Source organism: Glycine max, chromosome 4 (assembly GCF_000004515.6).
Source record: "Glycine max cultivar Williams 82 chromosome 4, Glycine_max_v4.0, whole genome shotgun sequence".
In the NCBI taxonomy this organism is placed as follows: domain Eukaryota; kingdom Viridiplantae; phylum Streptophyta; class Magnoliopsida; order Fabales; family Fabaceae; genus Glycine; species Glycine max.
In genome coordinates this window covers 47,262,247-47,280,523 of record NC_016091.4, presented here as the reverse complement: position 1 = coordinate 47,280,523, position 18,277 = coordinate 47,262,247, and the positions used below count along the sequence as shown (strand labels likewise).

General features: G+C 33.7%; 1 protein-coding gene and 2 pseudogenes across 1 annotated transcript; 2 read left to right on the top strand and 1 right to left on the bottom strand.

Annotated features, from left to right (window-relative positions):
* The first annotated feature begins 54 nt into the window (after nt 1–54).
* On the top strand, nt 55–3,722 carry LOC100776706 (uncharacterized; annotated as a pseudogene).
* A 474-nt stretch (nt 3,723–4,196) lies between these two features.
* On the bottom strand, nt 4,197–5,071 carry LOC106798603 (NAD(P)H-quinone oxidoreductase subunit O, chloroplastic-like; annotated as a pseudogene).
* A 3,190-nt stretch (nt 5,072–8,261) lies between these two features.
* Nucleotides 8,262–13,593, top strand: LOC100775625 (GDP-mannose transporter GONST1). The gene is made up of 8 exons (XM_003522439.5): nt 8,262–9,029; nt 9,141–9,280; nt 9,638–9,767; nt 10,398–10,496; nt 11,741–11,895; nt 12,368–12,484; nt 12,967–13,064; nt 13,192–13,593. Exons 1-8 carry the CDS (start codon nt 8,799–8,801, stop codon nt 13,248–13,250), a joined length of 1,029 nt encoding a protein of 342 aa, XP_003522487.2. The 5' UTR covers nt 8,262–8,798; the 3' UTR covers nt 13,251–13,593.
* The last annotated feature ends 4,684 nt before the right edge of the window (nt 13,594–18,277 follow it).

Genomic DNA, 18,277 nt, shown 5'->3' with positions numbered 1-18,277 from the left:
ATAAAATTGATTCTTTCAATAACATCAGCATACTATACTATTATAAAATAAACTTATGGGATTACCCTTCTGGGTGGACACGTTTTCCTCACGCACGCTCACAAAGACCATTCCTCTTCCATCACTTGCCACTCTTCCTTCCTAATTTACTCTACCAATCTCCTTCAACAATATCCGCAGCTAGATGCTTCCTTGTTTCTCGACATAGAGGTTGGTCAATCCTTGATCATCGATGATCCCGCCGCCGGGGCATTCACCGTCTCCGCTTTCGACGCCAATCACTGCCCTGGTAATATTCACTTCTCTAATTTATTTGGTATATTTGTATTTTGATTCAACTATGTGTGCGTGTGTTTTGATTCACGTTGAGTCATTCATAATCATGTTGAGATAACAGCTACTGTAATTTTAGATAAATGTTCACATGTTTGGTTTCACCGTGAAGAATTAATTCCAGATCTAAATTTGATTTTGAATTGAGGTAAATTTATATAGCTTCTGCGTTTGTTAAATTTTTTTATAACGAGTTTTACTACTACCTTGCTGTTAGAATAAAAACTTCCAAACATAAATCACATCAGGTCAAAATTAATTTTAACCAAAATCAATTTCATTCGAACACACACTCCATTATGCTTGAATTCTGTCCTGGAGTTCAGGGGTGGTGATGTTCTTGTTTGAAGGAAAATTCGGTAATATTCTGCACACGGGAGATTGCAGGCTCATTCCTTAGTGTTTGCTCAACTTACTGGACAAGTATGTTGGGAGGAAAGGGAAAGAGCCTTGCTGCTCTCTTGATTGTATTTTCTTAGACTGTACATTTGGCAATTTCTCTCAGGGGATGCCTGGCAAACATTCTGCTATTCAACAGGTACCTTTTTACTCTACCTGAAAAGCTAAAACCCCTTCATTTTTTTGTTATGTTTGATTTGCGCTAGATGGAAATGCATGCTTTAGATGCACTCCTTGGTTGTAGTAAGTTGCTTGTATTGTATAGTCTATGGAGATAAGCTGGTTACTTGTAAACTGTAAAGCATAAGCCAAAAACTCCCTCTTCAATCAATAAATAGTAACAAGCAGCAGAACTTGTTGAAAAATGCTCTATGGTTACTCTTCTTTTGGGAATTCAACATTGCATTTTAATGATATAATCTTTTATCATTGTATATCTTGAACATCTTCCGGGTTCATTGTATGCATATGGGCGTTTTGTGCTTGTAACAGCTTGGTGACAATGTCATTTAGTTCCCAGCTTCATATTTAGCGCCTTCAACCCGATGTCTTTCCAATTGCCAACATATAATATTTAGGCTCAAATATTTGTTTTGTCTGTCCCTGTAAATATATCGTTGCTTCTAGTCCCTGTATTTGTTTATGATCTCTATAATATTCAAACCTTCTGTGATGTAAATTGTTTTTTTTTCCTTGTATTCTGAACAAAAGATGTTCAAATTAATAAAAATGACTTGTTTGTTAAAACTTGGAATAAGGCCTTTATGAGTGAAGAAATGCCACATCAATTTTTTCCTCTATAGAACCTTCAAGAATAAGAAGATTTAATTGGAAATATAGATAGATTCTTCAGGAGTCTAAATGCCTAAACCAAAATAAAATATTAAAAAGAAAATAAAAACATTGTTTTTGGTCCATCTGTTACAAAAATACTTTCATGGTTCTATCAAGTGTTATATGCTCACGAGACACTAGGCTGGATCCACATAGGTGTTTTTGAATTAGAGATTCATGGGAAGGACAAAAAATAGAAGGTTTGGATATTACAAGGATTATACACAAAAAAGTTTAGAGATTAAAAGTGAATTGTGATGGAAAAAATATTCAAGCCTTTTATTTATATATACAGAAACTTAAATATGTTATAGCCTGGTCAGTGGATTCTTAAAACCCAGTCTACTATATTTATACTTTTTCTTGTAGCAGTTCCAAACTTTCAATGTATCAGTGTGTGCATATTAGCGGCTTTTCTAAATTGAATCTATCATTCTGCAATGTCATCATTATGAATAACTCAGTCTCAAAGTTCAGCTAATGGAAATACAAAACAGGTTATTAATTGTATATGGAAGCATCCTGATGCACGGACAGTGTATCTAACCTGCAACATGCTGGTCAGGAAGAGATCCTTGTTAATGTTTCTGAAACCTTTGGGGCCTAAATATATGTTGATAAAGCCAAGTATTCGTAATGTTTTGAGAATCTAGCACTTACTGTGCCTGAAATCCTCTGAAGATCCAACTTCTCGTTTCCGCTTGTTTGATGGATCTCAAAATTTATATGAAAGAGCAAGAGCAAAGCTGGTTGAGGCCTAAGCAACTCTCCAACCTGAGCCTCTCGTTGTGCGCCCTTCTGCCCAGTGGTATGCTTGTGAAGAAAAGTTCTCGGATATTGAAAACACTAGAAAGAAAAGGATGGATGAAGCAGTTAAGGAGCAGTTAAGGATAAGTTTGGTGTCTGGCATGTTTGTTACTCAATGCACTCATCCAAGGAGAATTGGAATGGGCACTTCAAGCACGTAGGTGGGTTGTTTCAACAACCTCCAGCTGCAGGACTATGGAGCTGGATTATGTAAAGACACACTTATTTAACTCTAAAGGAGCTCTCAATAACTCTATGTGGAAGCTTCTGGATATGACTCCAGAAACTTCTGATCATGTTGATGCATCAGAAAAATCTGCGAGCTTTAATCTTTTTCTTGAAGAAACCCCTCAGCCTTGTGCACAAACTGGTGTGCAAACTAAATCACCTGTCAAACAGTTCACTGAGACTAAAACACTGAAAGCATTGCTTCTTAATAATGGCAAAGACTTGCCCATCTCGTTATTTGGAAGAGCAAGGTTCACTCTCCAAGATAGTGGCTTTTCAATAGGAGGATGTAATACATTGCCTGTTAATGTCCTTTGCCAAACAGTTTCAAATGATGCACGACAAGAATTCTTGCAAGATGCTGAAGTGAAGGAGAGGTCACCAGAAAAAAGAATGATTTACATTGAGTGGAGAAGAATCAGCAATCTGAGGTTCAGGAGGACACGAGTTCATGAGAGTGCCTTTTATCTAAATATTGGATCTTCAGGCTTGAGTGGAAGTGTGCGAAAGTTGTACAGGTCAATGAATGTTCCTGTGCCTCAACCTCTTCCCTCCTTAAGGGATCTTATAAATTCCAGAAAACGTGCCAAGAGGGGAATTAAATATTAATCTTGTTTTTCTTCAGTTTTCTTCCATTTATCATGCTTGGAGATGTTCATGCACGTACGTTAAGATTTTACAAGAATTTTTTTTGCCTTGCTCTTTTCCGAACCATCATCCATGTCACGAGTGCTTGACAAGAAGCAGGAAGGTGGAAGGGAAGAATATGCAGGATTGTGTAAGAGTTGTCAAATCTGTTTCAATACTGTTATAGTCGTTTTCTTTGAATAAGAGACACATCAAAGGATGCTTCACTATCATTATGGCAATTGAAACATTATTTTTAAAGTTTTACATATAATCACAAGGTTGAGGCCTAACAAGGAGCAGCAGAAGTCAGCAGCAAGCTTCTTTGGCTATAGAACATAGCTACTATCCCCAGTATATAGTGAAGAGATTCATTAACTTTCCTGACCTGGATATACATTGTATTCTATTTTATCGGCTGGATATTCATTGTATTGTCGCAACCAATACTAAAGCATTCTGTTTCACTGCTTCATTTTTCATGATGAAGTGTACTTGCATGTTGATTCTCATATCTCACCAACTTTCAGATGATTGCTCCGGCATCGGAGGTTTAATCTTAGGAGCTGTTTTCTTTAAGAAAACGTGTTCTGCTTTTATTTTTAACTGTAAAAACGCTCCGTTGTTTTCATTTTGTGTCATTTTCTGTTTTCATGGTTTTTTTATACAAACTCTTGAAATTAAAAAACAAAGTAAAAATAAGGTGATATTTTTGTAATTAAAAGTGAAAATAAAACATATGCAAATTATGTTTTCTCAAATCAAAAGGCCATTTATATTTATTAAATGTTAAGAATAGGGAAGCGCAAATACACATCACAAAAAGCTTTGAAGTACTCTGCACTAAAGATGGAGTAGAGTCCCAGATGATGTTTCAAACCATGCTTCTTAAATTATACTCTTATACAGCATCAGAAAAACGAAGTACCATTTATCTATTTAGCATGGTTCTGTGCCCAAACTGTAGGTCATAGCCTCTCATAATTGAGCTTCTCTGACTGCAAGGGGGAAAAAAAAATATAGAGTGAGGTATATGGCTAATTTCTGTAAGATTGTAGGACCATCGAAGGGAATCAATTGCTACTGAGCAGAATACTGGCTCAGGTTATTGTATACAAAATAAGCCAGGTACAGGTCAAAAGCTCAGTTAAACAAGCTATTCTTGGCCAAATACTGGCTCAGCTTGATTAGGCTTTTCGCTTAAGCTGATCCTGAAGGAAGCTTACATAGTAGCTACAGTTGGAACAAGTTAAACTGTACCTTGATAAGCATGTCCGTAGGAAGCCAAGCTGGAGCAGTGGGGACCCCTACCCACGCAAGTGCATACTCTCCTGTTTCAAATATACGCATATCCAGGACCTAAAAGAGTTTCACACCTTGTGTTAAATAAACTGTGATGAATAATGACACAAAAATAAAACAGAGCCACCACATGCACAAATAGTTCGACATACCTCACCACGGTCTTCATAAATCTAATCTAATCCTTTGAAATAAGGTGGATGCCCAACAGAAAGATACTGAAAACATTAAACATAAACACGTTCACAATTGAAACTAAGAGTTTAAGGGTGATGCACTGATACTGTCCCCAAGAATTGTGATGTTATATGCTATACATGTCATATTTGTTGAAAAAATTATGAAGATTGAGAACCGGAAATACATGGAAACTGGAAACAAGGGACTTTCATCATCTACAAAATACTAGCTGACAGTGACTTTTCTTTCTTATTCTCTTTAATCTGCATTTGACACATTCTTGCTGAAAACAATGCTGCTAGGGCAGTCTCTATTTTAGCTTTCTTACATCTGAATATGTGGACCTTCGTATTCTAAACATGCTGTTAACTTAAAACATGGCTTCACTTTTTGTGCTTACGGTTGAATTTATTCATGTTAGTAAATGTGAAAGTTTTGGTGTAAAACCAACACTTCCTGATAGATGGTTTGTGCTTTTCATGTAAGGTTGGGGTTATCAAAGCTGTTAGGAACTCTGTGGATACCTCTGAAGAAGTTACAGCATTATGGGTCACCCATCGTTTGGAAGAACTAGAGTATGCAGATGGTGCCATCTACATGGAGGATGGGAAAGTTGTCATGCATGGAGATGCCGCTAGCATTAGGAGTTTCATTGAAACCAGGCAGTCTGCCCATATAACCCAGATTTCTTCTTAAACAAGTCTTCTTTGTTTCTGAGAATGTTGTTAGGCATTAAAATTTGAAACTAATTTTGGCTCGGTGTAATCAAATTGAACAGTTGTAAACTTTTCAGCAAACTATATTGATCTTGTAATTAATGATAAAAGAGGGCTTTCTGAATTTGGATTTGCTGTAATTGGGAACCCACAAAATGTGTGGCTTTATCAATCTGTAGTCGGGCAGTGATTGCACAGCACAGGTTCTCTCTTGCTGCAGCATATCTAAATTCGTGGTTTTTTTTCCCATTCAAGTCATTTACCTCCCGTCAATTCATGGATACCCGTTGAAAATTTTCCATCTGAGTGTTTTTATTTCCTCTAAAAAATTGAAACAAAGGGACATTTCAAAGTATTATAAGCAAACATGAGAGTTCAATGTCATTTAGTTCTATAATCTTGACTTTAACTAAGTTAACGGAGATGACGAATGAGACATTTGAGTTAACCAAAATTTCAGATTTTATTATTTGATTATCATTCTGTTCTGTCAATCCTAACTGGTCACGATGCTTCTAGCCCAACATTTTTGCTTGGACTATATTAAAAGGAAGTATATCTTAAGGGGGGTGACTCGTCTTATCTGCCGGCTGCTACTATTGAAAGGTCGCCATATTAATATCATATCGTTGGTGAAGCTATGATGACAATTTTTAATAGTTGAAGCGTAACAGAAACATTAGGAAAAGTCCACTAACATAAAAGCTTTTGAAAATTTGGTTTGCATTTACATCTGCCACTAAAAGTGCGTGGATACATGCTGATACTTATGATTTTGGGTATACTCGTTTTGGATTTCGTTTTTGGGGTCAAACATCCTACAATTCTCAAGTGGCAACTAACCTTCGCATTGTTTTTTTCCGGCACATCTCATTTTCTTTATTGGTACATAACTAACCCTAGCATACATGCTATAGGTCAACTACATAAGAAGTTGCATAATTTTCTGATGTGATTGCTAATGAATAAAAACAAAATGATTTCCCCCCATTGATTTTTCCCCCCACAGCTGTCCCTGAAAAAGGTCTTTTAATTTAGAAAAATGAAGCAAAATAAAAAAAACATATAGTAAAAAAAAAGCTTTATTTTATATTTTTTTATATCGAATATTTTAAGTAACTTGAATCTTTGAAGATTACTAAGGTCAGATGAGACATAAGACTAAAAATATAATCAGAGATGTTGGAACAAAGAAGCTCTTCACACACACTCACACTATGCACTCACTCACTCTATGTTAGAGAATAAGAGAAGATGAAAGAATTGATTTAGGAAATAGAGAGAATTTAGAATTATAAATTAAAACTTCTGCACTCTCATCCATCTCATTCATGATCACTAATATTTTTATACATTGCACATGTAACTATAACTACCTTCATAGCTGTCAAACTAACTAACTCTTAACTAACTAATTGAATTACAACATACATCAACAAGAGATACTTAAAATTATTATCAATTATGTCATTACATTAATAAAAAGTTCAAACTCACGTTGTGAAATATATGTCATATTTTTAGGCAAGTTATATTATATAACACAATAACAATTTAATAATTGTTTTTGCATGTAATTAAAATTAATTTAGCAATATTCATTTCCCATGTTGAGCTTAACTCAGATTTCTTTAAAAGGTGATCATAATTTTAACTTATCATATTTATTTATAGGCTTAATTAAATTTTTCATACTCATAGGTCATTTTTTAATTATTACTTAACATTTTTTTTCAACCAAGTATCTCGAAAAATTTCTAATCTTATTTTACTATTTGAGGTTAATCGTATTTTTTTTAGGTAGGTCTCTAATAAGAATGATTTTTTAGATAATAATCTGAAAATGACCTATTTTTCAGGTATGAAAAATTTAGTTAAACATGTTTTGCAAATTATGATCAATGTACACATGTAACATGTTTGTCTTCCCTTACTCTTCTTTCATTATTTTCTGATCCAAAATATATATCTCACCATTTGATCTTATTGGTTTTCTTTTAACTTTGTCCATTAAATATACATATCTTAACTACTTAATTTCACCTTTAATATTATTTTATTAATATAATTGGATTGATTGAATATGATAAATTGATAGGTGAGTTATTGAAAATTTCAAATAGTATTTTTTTTATTCATACCAATAAAAAATATCTTATTAATTTAATGTATTTCTTATTTTGAATGAGGAATTATTTTAAAAAATAAATATGATAAAGTTTTTTTAAGTTTATATAAAAGTAAATTACATATATGTTTATCAAGTTATTTTAATTAATTTTTAATTTTTTGACAACTTTATAAATATTTGATCAAATAAAAGTGTTTGAAAAATGATTTTTTCTTATTGACTTATAATGTTTGCTTTTAAATATAACTTAATTTTACAATTAATATTTTTATTTTTTATGCTCAATAAAATAATAAAATTTTATTTATCATTTTATCTGAAATTAAATTTTTTATTCTGATAAAAACTTCTTCTTATCATTTTTTAACTAAAAATTAATTTTCAGATTGATTTAATTAAGGTTTTTATACCTAAAAAATACCGTTTTTAAATTATTATCTAAAAATTTATTTTTTGTCAAATAATTATTCAAAATTTTTTTATGTTTCAACTTACTTACTACATGTTATTAACTCCATTTTCATTAAATGATTAAGTAAGTGTCAAATGATAAGATAACAATAAGGTGTTTGTGACAAAATATAATAACACATAAGGTAGTTTGCCATGTGATCATGTTTCAATAGAATGAAACTAATTTTTTTAAAAGACTTAATTAACCCTTATTTATATTAGTTTAGGCCCAACAATGATCACCCGTGGCAAATTGGGAAACAAATGAAATGACATCATCATTCAAAGATCAAAAACAACCTTAAGACTTTTGAGCAATTTAATTCAAAGCTATGGCGAACCCAAGCAGCAACAGGGGATCTTTGCCATCCACGGTTCATGCGAATTGCAAAAGGACAAAACCATAAAAGAAAAATTCGCAAAAGTTGGTATCTTCATTCTTCCTTCTTTAAACGCAACGAAGTTTCTTTCCACTTTCAAAATTCCCAACCCCTCCTTTGTTCGCTCTGTACATCTGGGTCATTTAATCCCCGAATTTCTTCGCATCTTGCCTCATATTCCATCCAATTCTCGCTGTTTCAACGATCACGGTGTTGATCCTTGATGGGTTTTTCTCGTCGATCATAAACATACCCGGGTTTGTGAAAAAGGTTTTTCCTTTCCACGCGTCGCTTCACTTGTCATCGATCCTGAGCTCCATAGCTTGAAACGCTGTGGAACTGTGAACTTTGTTGCTCCTTTTCTTTTGTTTCCGTGTGTCAATTCAGCTTACGCCATAACTGGATCACATGAAAATGAAGCCTTCTTCTCCCAATGAAGAACATCATGACTTGGAAAATGCCAAGTCGGACAAAGATAAAGTAAGAACACCAAGAAATGGAAGGGGAGTTAAAGTCTACAATCAGGCCTTGTTGTCTGGACTTGCTTATTGTTTTTCCTCATGTGGCATGATATTGGTCAACAAGCTTGTACTTTCAAGCTATGATTTTAATGCGGGGATATCCTTGATGTTGTACCAGGTAATTTTGATTTGGTGTACTTTGAATCTTTTTTACCCTTTTGTGTATTGTGTAGTGATGTGGGAGTTGCTTGAACTGGATTGGTTCTGACACTTTTTTGTGTGGATGCAGAATTTAATTTCAGTTGCTATTGTTTCCGTGTTGAGCCTTCTGGGTTTAGTTTCAACTGAGCCGCTGACGTGGAGATTGATCAAGGTCTGGTTGCCTGTGAATTTTATATTTGTTGGAATGCTCGTTACAAGCATGTTTAGGTATGCAGTCTTCTACATTGTGGCTATTGTTATGTTTTCATTCTCTCTTTTAGTTGGAATATATTGACTGATGGTCTTACCAAAGGGGATGGTTGTGGCAGATGCTTTGTGACTGGCTTTTTAGTTTTTACCATTCAATGTTTCATCTGCTACTAGTGCTTTAGATGCTAATATTCAGAGAATAATTATTCTTATTTTGTAGCATGGAGTTCTAAAGTTGTACTAACTTTTTATTGTCAAACATGTGATGTTGACATTTATTATCTGTGCCGGTGTCAATATATGGACTGAATTTACAATAGAGCACTTTGCTACACTCTCTTGCTTGCAATACTTATCCATTTGTATTATGTGCAGTTTGAAATACATTAATGTAGCCATGGTGACAGTCCTGAAGAATGTTACTAATGTCATAACCGCCCTTGGTGAAATGTATTTGTTCAAGAAGCACCATGATGGTAAAGTCTGGGCATCTTTGTTTCTAATGGTATGTTGAAGAGCTTGGCATATGAATCTTGGAGTCCCTTTATTTTTGGCTGTTTGAGACCCTGACTATGATGTAGAATAATGAATTCACATATTATACCTTGACATATGAATCTTTTAATCCCTTTATTTTGCATGCGCCTCCTACAACCATGACTCTTGCTGACAATATTGTTTTATTATAGTTGTCCAATGATGTAGTCACTATGGAGAAGATTTTACTACTTGTCTAATCATAACCAAAATATTCATATGTCGTGAATTAGTTCTTGCTGAGTCCTTTGTTTAAAGGAACATAAATTATGTCTGGAGTGGGTTGGTGTTTTAGGATGGTAGCCAAGCTTACCTAAAGTTTGTATGTCAAATTCTATAAATGTAGGGCTGGGCTGTCACAGCTGATATGGGGATTATTTTGCAGGGTTCTATCCTGCTTCCAGCAATGCATTTATTGCTGGGTGGCTTGTCAGTTTCAATTTCATACTCTTTATAAACATGTTTTATTTTGTTAGACTCTTTAGCTGTTTACTGTTAAGACTGTCGGAACTATGCATCAGTTGGATCCTTGCCTTACAAAACATAACAACTTTTTGCTTAAAAAGCAGCCTGAAAGAGCTTCCCTTTTCCTTTGCAGATCATTTCAGCAATAACTGGAGGGATTACTGATCTCTCTTTCAATGCAGTTGGCTATGCTTGGCAGACACTAAACTGTTTCTTAACTGCATCATATTCTGTGAGTATTGATGTTTTGTGATTTTAGGCTTCATTGTCTCAATGAGTTTCATTCATTTTTAATTCCACTTTGCTTACCTTTGTATTACTTCCTGGATGTTTTGAAATTTCAGCAGAATGCTGCAAGATGTATCTTTACTACAAGTTTTATTCTGTTTGCAGTGCTGTTTTGCACATTGCACGTATAACTGTTAGTCCTTGACTTGAGAGTTAGAATATTAATCATATATTATTATATATTCATAAATTCAATCATGTGTTTGTCTTACTAAATATCACTGTTTGTTTATGAACACTCTGTTAGATGACATAGTAGTTACATACAATGAGCAGTTAGTTAGTTAGTTACAAACTTACCATCAGTGAAAGGTATCACATGTATAGAATAGAAGAAAAGATATTTCTGAGAGAATTGGGGACTTTAGGCATTAAGAGGTACAAACCCTCAAAGTTCAGCAGTGTTGTAATAAGGGGAGGTTTTCCCTATTCTTTGTAATAAGATATCATCAGGTTTCTATCACATTATAATGTTCTCATGTTTTACTCTTTTAGCCCAATTTAATACTTTTGGTTGTTTCAATAATGATCTGAACACATGTCATCATTAAAACTTTTGGTGGAATAGTCACATTATGTATAATATCACCACTTTCAATAGTAACATACAAGTCTATATAACATAGAAAAGCAGGATGCCTGTGTGATGTGTATGTGTAAGGCTGCGTACAACATCCCTCTCCCATACCTTCGCATAGCGAAGAGCCTCCGGGCAATGGGGTACGAAGACGAAGTTTTATCTCCTTGGGCATGTTGTTATCATGGTCATAGTGTATCCCTAGTCCCTAGGATTCTCCATCTCTCTGTGCTAAGGACTGGTTTAGACTTGGTTGAAAGACAAAGTAAAATTAAATGAAAAAAGTTATATGAATTGCTATAGTTTATCATGGGTGAAGTGAATTGATCAGTTTATCCAATCAAACTTCCCAACATGTAGACAAATTATTCAACACCTAGTCCTGGTGAGAACATACTCAATGCATTTCAGTTTGATATTTTAATTGTTTTGGTGGGGTTTCTAGAATCATATTACTCAATTACTTCTAACACTTGTACATGTGGGAGGTTTAGTGTGGTTTTGATTTAAAAGGATAACATACTATGGTATTAATGTGTATATGTAGATAGCACTGAATTCAGCTTTTAGTCAAGTTTGCTGATTAATCGGTTTTTATTTTGTTGCTGCAGTTGATGCTCCAAAGGGTCATGGATACAGCAAAGCAAGTTACTAAATCTGGAAATTTAAATGAGTTTTCAATGGTCTTGTTGAACAACACCCTTTCTGTGCCTTTGGGAATTTTCCTGATTATTGTTTTCAATGAGATGGATTATCTCTTAAGCACGTGAGTTTTTTCCTATATTTTTGTGATTGGACTCAATATTATGTGCTTGGCATACTTCATTTTCTACAAGATTATGTGTTCTCATAGGTTAAAATGTAACACAACTTTGATAATATTCGATAGTTGTTTGTATTGTTCTATCAAAATTGGAGTGTCACCTTGATAATTTGAATAAAAAAAGGTTTGCATTAAAGGATTATGCAAATTACAGAGGTAAAACTCCAATTCTGATTGGAAAACAATACATACATCATCTAAGGAACTGTATGTAAGTTTTGTCCTAAAATGTATCATGAAGAGAACATCCCAATTTTATCTTTTGCCTTCTGTTTTTCTTTATACAAACACAGATCTGGAATCTCAAGAAATGTGTTTTTATGTCATAATTTGTTGTGGTTATGTTGATGACAGATATAAGAAGCTACTCACACCATGTCATTCTTTTTCTAATATTATGTATTTTAATTTACAGGCCACTTCTGAGATTGCCTAGCTTTTGGTTGGTGATGACCTTTAGTGGATTTTTGGGTCTAGCAATCAGCTTCACATCCATGTGGTTTCTTCATCAGACTGGAGCTACAACTTATAGGTAAGATCAGAAGTGCCAATTGCTCACTCCCTCGAGAGAGAAGAGAGAGAGAGAGAGAGAATGGCCCATATCCACCTTTTATCTCTAATTCCTAAATGCAGTAAATTAAAATATAGTTACAATTCCTTAACAGTTTCTTTTGAAATTGGACTTCATGAATAGTAGGGCTCATGTCAAGGATAATGTGTGTCCAAAGCTGTGTGTATTTTGGTTTAGATTAGCTTCTTTATTGTTCTAGGACGGTCCTATTCCTATGGCTTAGTGTTGGCAGGATCTCATTTGAAGCAAATAAGTCTTGCCTCCCTAGTTTTTGTGAGATGACTACTTAACAATGCATTCACCTTGGTTATAACTCAGATATGAATTATTGTTGGAACAAATATTTTTTAGTTATAGATTCTAGTCTTTAATGCATTGTGTTATCAGAAAAATGCCAGTATATTAATTTGTTTAGACATATCTGACTAGTTTGCCATCTGCAGTCTTGTAGGTTCACTGAACAAGATACCACTTTCTATTGCTGGCATCCTTCTCTTCAAAGTTCCCACTAGTTTGGAGAACTCTGCTAGCATTTTGTTTGGTTAGTTCTTTAAATTAACTGATTTGAAAGTGTTACTATCTTCATTGTCATTATTATTGTAGAGTGCATTGGCACAAGTTTGTATTACACTTAGTTTCGTCACTGAAGCTATAAATGCAATTTGTAGGTCTATTGGCAGGAGTGTTTTTTGCTAGAGCCAAAATCCGAGAGAGATCTCAATCCTGAAGAACAGTAAATGGAATTTGATTTCTGGGTTCAGTTGGACATTCAGTCCAAGTCTCTGAGGTGTTGTCAAGAGATGGCATCAGCTAAACTAAACTGACTCTCCCATTCTTCATATATCCAACTTGGTGATGGTTCATGATTCCTTCTCCAAGGGACAATTTTTGGTCCATGTTCGTTTGGATCTTTTGAGGAAGGGGCTGCTTGGATTGATTGCATTGGCTCAGACTGGGAGGAAAAATTGCCACTAATTTTGCATCATGTGACTTCCTTATTCCCATGTATCATCACATTATGATTTGCTTGATATGAAAATTCTAATTGAAATGAAAAAAGTAGTTAATCATCCTTATTTTTTCTTTGATCTTCTTTAGGACTCAAATGCAATAAAAAAAGAGATTTTTTTAAAAATAAATAAATTATGTTGATCTTAATCTGATTTTTCAGGTTTAGTTAAAATTGTGCAATAAAAAAATTTATATTCTTAATATTTTGTGTTCAAATACCAAATAAATAAAATATAACATGGAAAAAAAATCTTTACATTAGGTGATAAAAGTTAATTAGTATTCAAATATAATTAAAATAAATAAAAATTTGAAAAATAATTTATTAACTTTTTTTTTATCTTACTTTTAGCGTTTTGAAATTTTCTGTATTGAAAGGTAATAATATCAATTATGTGTTCAAATACAATAAAAAAAAAAGGAATAAAATTCTTTTAAGTTAAAATAGTGAATAAATAACTTCTTTTAGATTTAGGTGATAAGAGAGAAAAAATAAAAGGAATTTATAAAGACTATTTTCTTCAATTTGTATATTTTACCATACTTTTAAATTTTTGTTTATGAAAATGATTTAAATATATTTATAATCTTTGAAAATATCATGACCTTGAATTGATTTTTTTTTTTATTTGTAGTTGTTAAGAAATATGAAATCACTTCTACCATATAAACATTGTAATATGGGACTGAAAATACACTATGGTTGAATGGCAACAAACTTTACATCAGTTTGTGACATTCTAAAACGACACCATTATGTATGCTAATGACATGGCTCTCTGTCTCTGCGTGTCCAAGCGACGTAATTGGGAGTGTTTGGACCAAATAATGAAAATAGGTTATGCATGCATAGAAATTATGTGGTATAAAACAGAAGGGAAGCAGCTAAATGTTGGTTTAAAGGAAGTGAGATATGATTATAGTGCTATGGAAATGGCAAAGGTAGTTAAGCTTATCTTGGAAAGGTGGAATTATATTTAGTGCATCCAGTGGAGGAACCTAAAGTGATGGACATTGTGAGTACTCAAGGCAAACGTGAAGGTGAAGCTGATGGTGGAAAGGATGCGGGACATGGTAAAGTGGATGTTGCGTGGAAGATGTTGAGGGTGATGGTACTTGATAATGCAAAAGATATCCACTTCTGAGCATATTGTAAGAATGGTACATCAGAAAATGAAAATTCTGCAACACCTTTGAAAGGGAGAACTAAAACTAAGATTGTACCTACAAGAAAAATAACAGAGAAGATTCTCTTCATTTGGCACACTTGGCTATATGATTTGGTATTCTATTTATAGTAGAGCAATCTCACAGGCATTACATAAGTCTTCAATTAAGACATTAAATGGACATAATGTCATACCCTTCAAATACATAGTGGTTAGAAAAATAATGCCCCAAAATTCATATTAACTCACCCATTCATCTTCTAATAGTAACTCACAACCCTTCATTTTCTAATTATTATTATTATTATTTCTAACACGTTTCATTTGTAGAATGGAGTTCGGGGTGTAATGCTAGATGCATCTGATTTTGATGCAGAGGTGTGGTTATGTCATTCATTTCAAAGCCAGTGCTATGACTTCACAGCTTTAGTGCGTAAAAAACATTTTCCCAGTTCTGTTTCTTTTCATTAACTTCCTCGGTAGCATCCAAACAACGTCGTTCATGGAAGGTCTCTTTGCTCCATCCTCTAACAAACAACAAGAATATTCCTTGAAATTTTTTAGGGGGCTGAATTGGTTGGATAGAACGCTGAAAGAGGCATCTATGCAGGGAAAGGAGTAGTTGAATTGGGAACGGGACAAGCGTGCTGTGGTGTAGGATAATTTATATTTATGTTTGCAATCTCTGTAAGAATACCTATGAAAACGGAAACATGAAAACCAAATCTAACAAATACAATAACTTGTCCAAACGCTACAAGAATTTTTAAATTTTGTTACTATAATTTTATTTACCAATGAAATTATAGTAGTTAATTCTAAACTAATTTACCATCTATTAGTGGATAATGAAGTGAGACGATTTCAATGTAAATGGGATCTTACATATTGGCTGATTATGTGCGTTTTGATTCTTGTTACAGATGAGGCTAATCTTGAGAATCCTAACCAACAGATGTTACCAGCATTTCAAACAATTTATTAGTATGAGGTGCAAGCTAATTGTAGGACTTGATGGTTGCTTCCTGAAGGGGTGCCATGGAGGCCAAATACTAGCTGCAATTGAAAGAGATCCTATTGATTAAAAGCTTCCAATTGGTTGAAGGGGAAAACAAGGACTTATGGTACTGGTTTTGGAGCTGTTGATATCTAGGAGGAAGAATTGCATGCTAATCATATACATTTATCTTTGACCAGCAAAAGGTAATCTCAACTCAGTCCTTTAAATTTTCATTACATTTTATTTAGGTCCTTTTAACTTTTTCTAAGTTTTAATTTAGTCCTTTAACTTGTATTAACCGTTTAGGTTGGTCCTTTAATTTAATTTTTCAGTTTCATTTCAGTCTGTTTTATTTTTGTAGTTCAGCCAAGGGTTTACACCCTGTACTTCAAGAGCTTATATTAACTTAGGTTGAACAGAGATTTTGTTAGGAAGCTATGCAACAATTTTAAAAAGAGATTTCCTGCCAAGTAATTAAAGGTGTAATTGTGTAAATGTGGAAAATGCTTTGGCAGCATGCCCTCAAGAGTGGGAAAGACAAATGAAATGAGAAAGGTCAATGGGGAAGCCTACATGCTCTCACTGAAAATACCTCCTGGATTTTGGAGTAGATCGAGATTTTCATTTAATTCCAATTGTGATGCCCTACTGAATATGTCTGAAACATTCAACAGTGTGATCGTTGGACCAAAAGGGAAACCTATTATCAGTTTTGTCACAGTGCTTGAAGAAATTACTTTCTTATAGAATAATGGGTTCAAAATAGAAGTCAGAAATATCAACTTTTGGGGTGATAGGTGTGGGGTAAAGTTGAACACAAAAGAGTGTTCATGCAGGGCATGAATGTCAACTGAGATTTCATGTCGTCATTCCATTTCATGCATGAACCATATGAATCTTAATCTAGAAAATTGTATCCCAGTATACTATAGGAAAGAAGCCTATGCAATAGTTTATGAGCAGATGATCTATCTTGCTAATAGGCCAAATACAGAATACAGTGACATTATACTACCTTTTATCAAGAAGAAGCCTATAGTTATGGCACCCCAAGAATATTCTCTCTTCAGTCTCTTGGTTACCTATTTTTTGGATGAATCTCTTGGTTACTATTTGTACCTACTGTACTGTGCAGCAAATAACTCTACAATCAGAACACGATGGGAAAGCCATCGGAAGGGAAGAAGATTACAGTCACCTTCTACGGGAACTCAATCTCATAACAAACACATTTTCATTTTTAATTTGTTTTTGAATTTCCAAACCACATTGAATTCAATGTTAATTGAATGCCACATAAGTCAGTTATAACGTTACTAGTGCAATGTTAGATAGAAACGTTGTTAGATTTTCATAACTTAGAAGATGAAATTGAAATAAAGAAGTTAAAAACTCAAATCAACGTTTTCGGTACATTAAAGTATGAATCTAAAGTTAAGTATTACTAGTATATCTCAACTTTTAATCTTTTAATTCTCAATTTTAATATAGAAATATATTATATTATTAAAATTTACTGAAGGATTAGAATTTTATTTTATGATAAAATCAACAACAATAAAAAACGATTATGGACTCACTCATCCAATCACAACTTAATATGTATGGTAACTTTATTAACTTTTAAAATAATTATCTTAAAAGTAATTCAAACGGTGATTTGTGATTAAATGATTGTGTAGAACTGTTTTACATTGTTAGTACATAAACGTTAAACTCTAAAATCAATGTAAAATGTTTTAGCTCAACTTAAGAACTCTCACTCTGAAGTCTCATGTTAGTTTATGGGGACAATTAATGATCCTAGATGTAGTCGGAGTTGATGGTTGAGGTCTCAGAAAGAATTACCTATCGAAGGTTCTGGAGGTGGATTGTGACCAACTTGAGTGAAGTGTCACCATGTGAAGTGTCGTAGAGTGTGAGTTGTTGAGAAGTCAACAATTAAGATGTTACAAATGGTATCAGAGCATACCTTCTTTCTCAATACGGTGTGGTTCGAGAATGAATGAGGCTAAAGCTGGTGAACATGTAACACCGTGTGCAAATCACATCAAAATGAGAGGAATCCGATATGAGACTGTACATTTGATGATGACTTAAATGAATTAATTGGTACTACCTATACCAATAAGATGCATATACGTTTTGGTGGCCTATCACTTAAAAAATTCATAGTTAAGCATGTTTGACTTCAAGTAGTTATGAAATTGGTGATCTTGTGGAGAGTTTGCTAGAAAGTGTGTGAGTAAGGACAAAACACGTTAAAAGGTCTCATATTAATTTGCGGAGATAGATATTGATCCTGAAAGCAGTCGAAACAAATTGTCGAAATATTGAAAAGGACTACCTATAGAGGAATTTTGACCGATGGAGTATTTTGACCAACAAGGAATTGAATGAAGTGTGATTGCGGGAATTACCGTGTGAGTCACCTAGAAGGCGACAATTAGGAATGCTACAATGGAACCTTGAAGCATGCCCTCATTAACATCTGAGATCCAATTCATCTAAAAAAAGATAATTAACTTATTATATAAATGTCAATTTGTAAAAAAAAAAAAGAGGGACCTAATT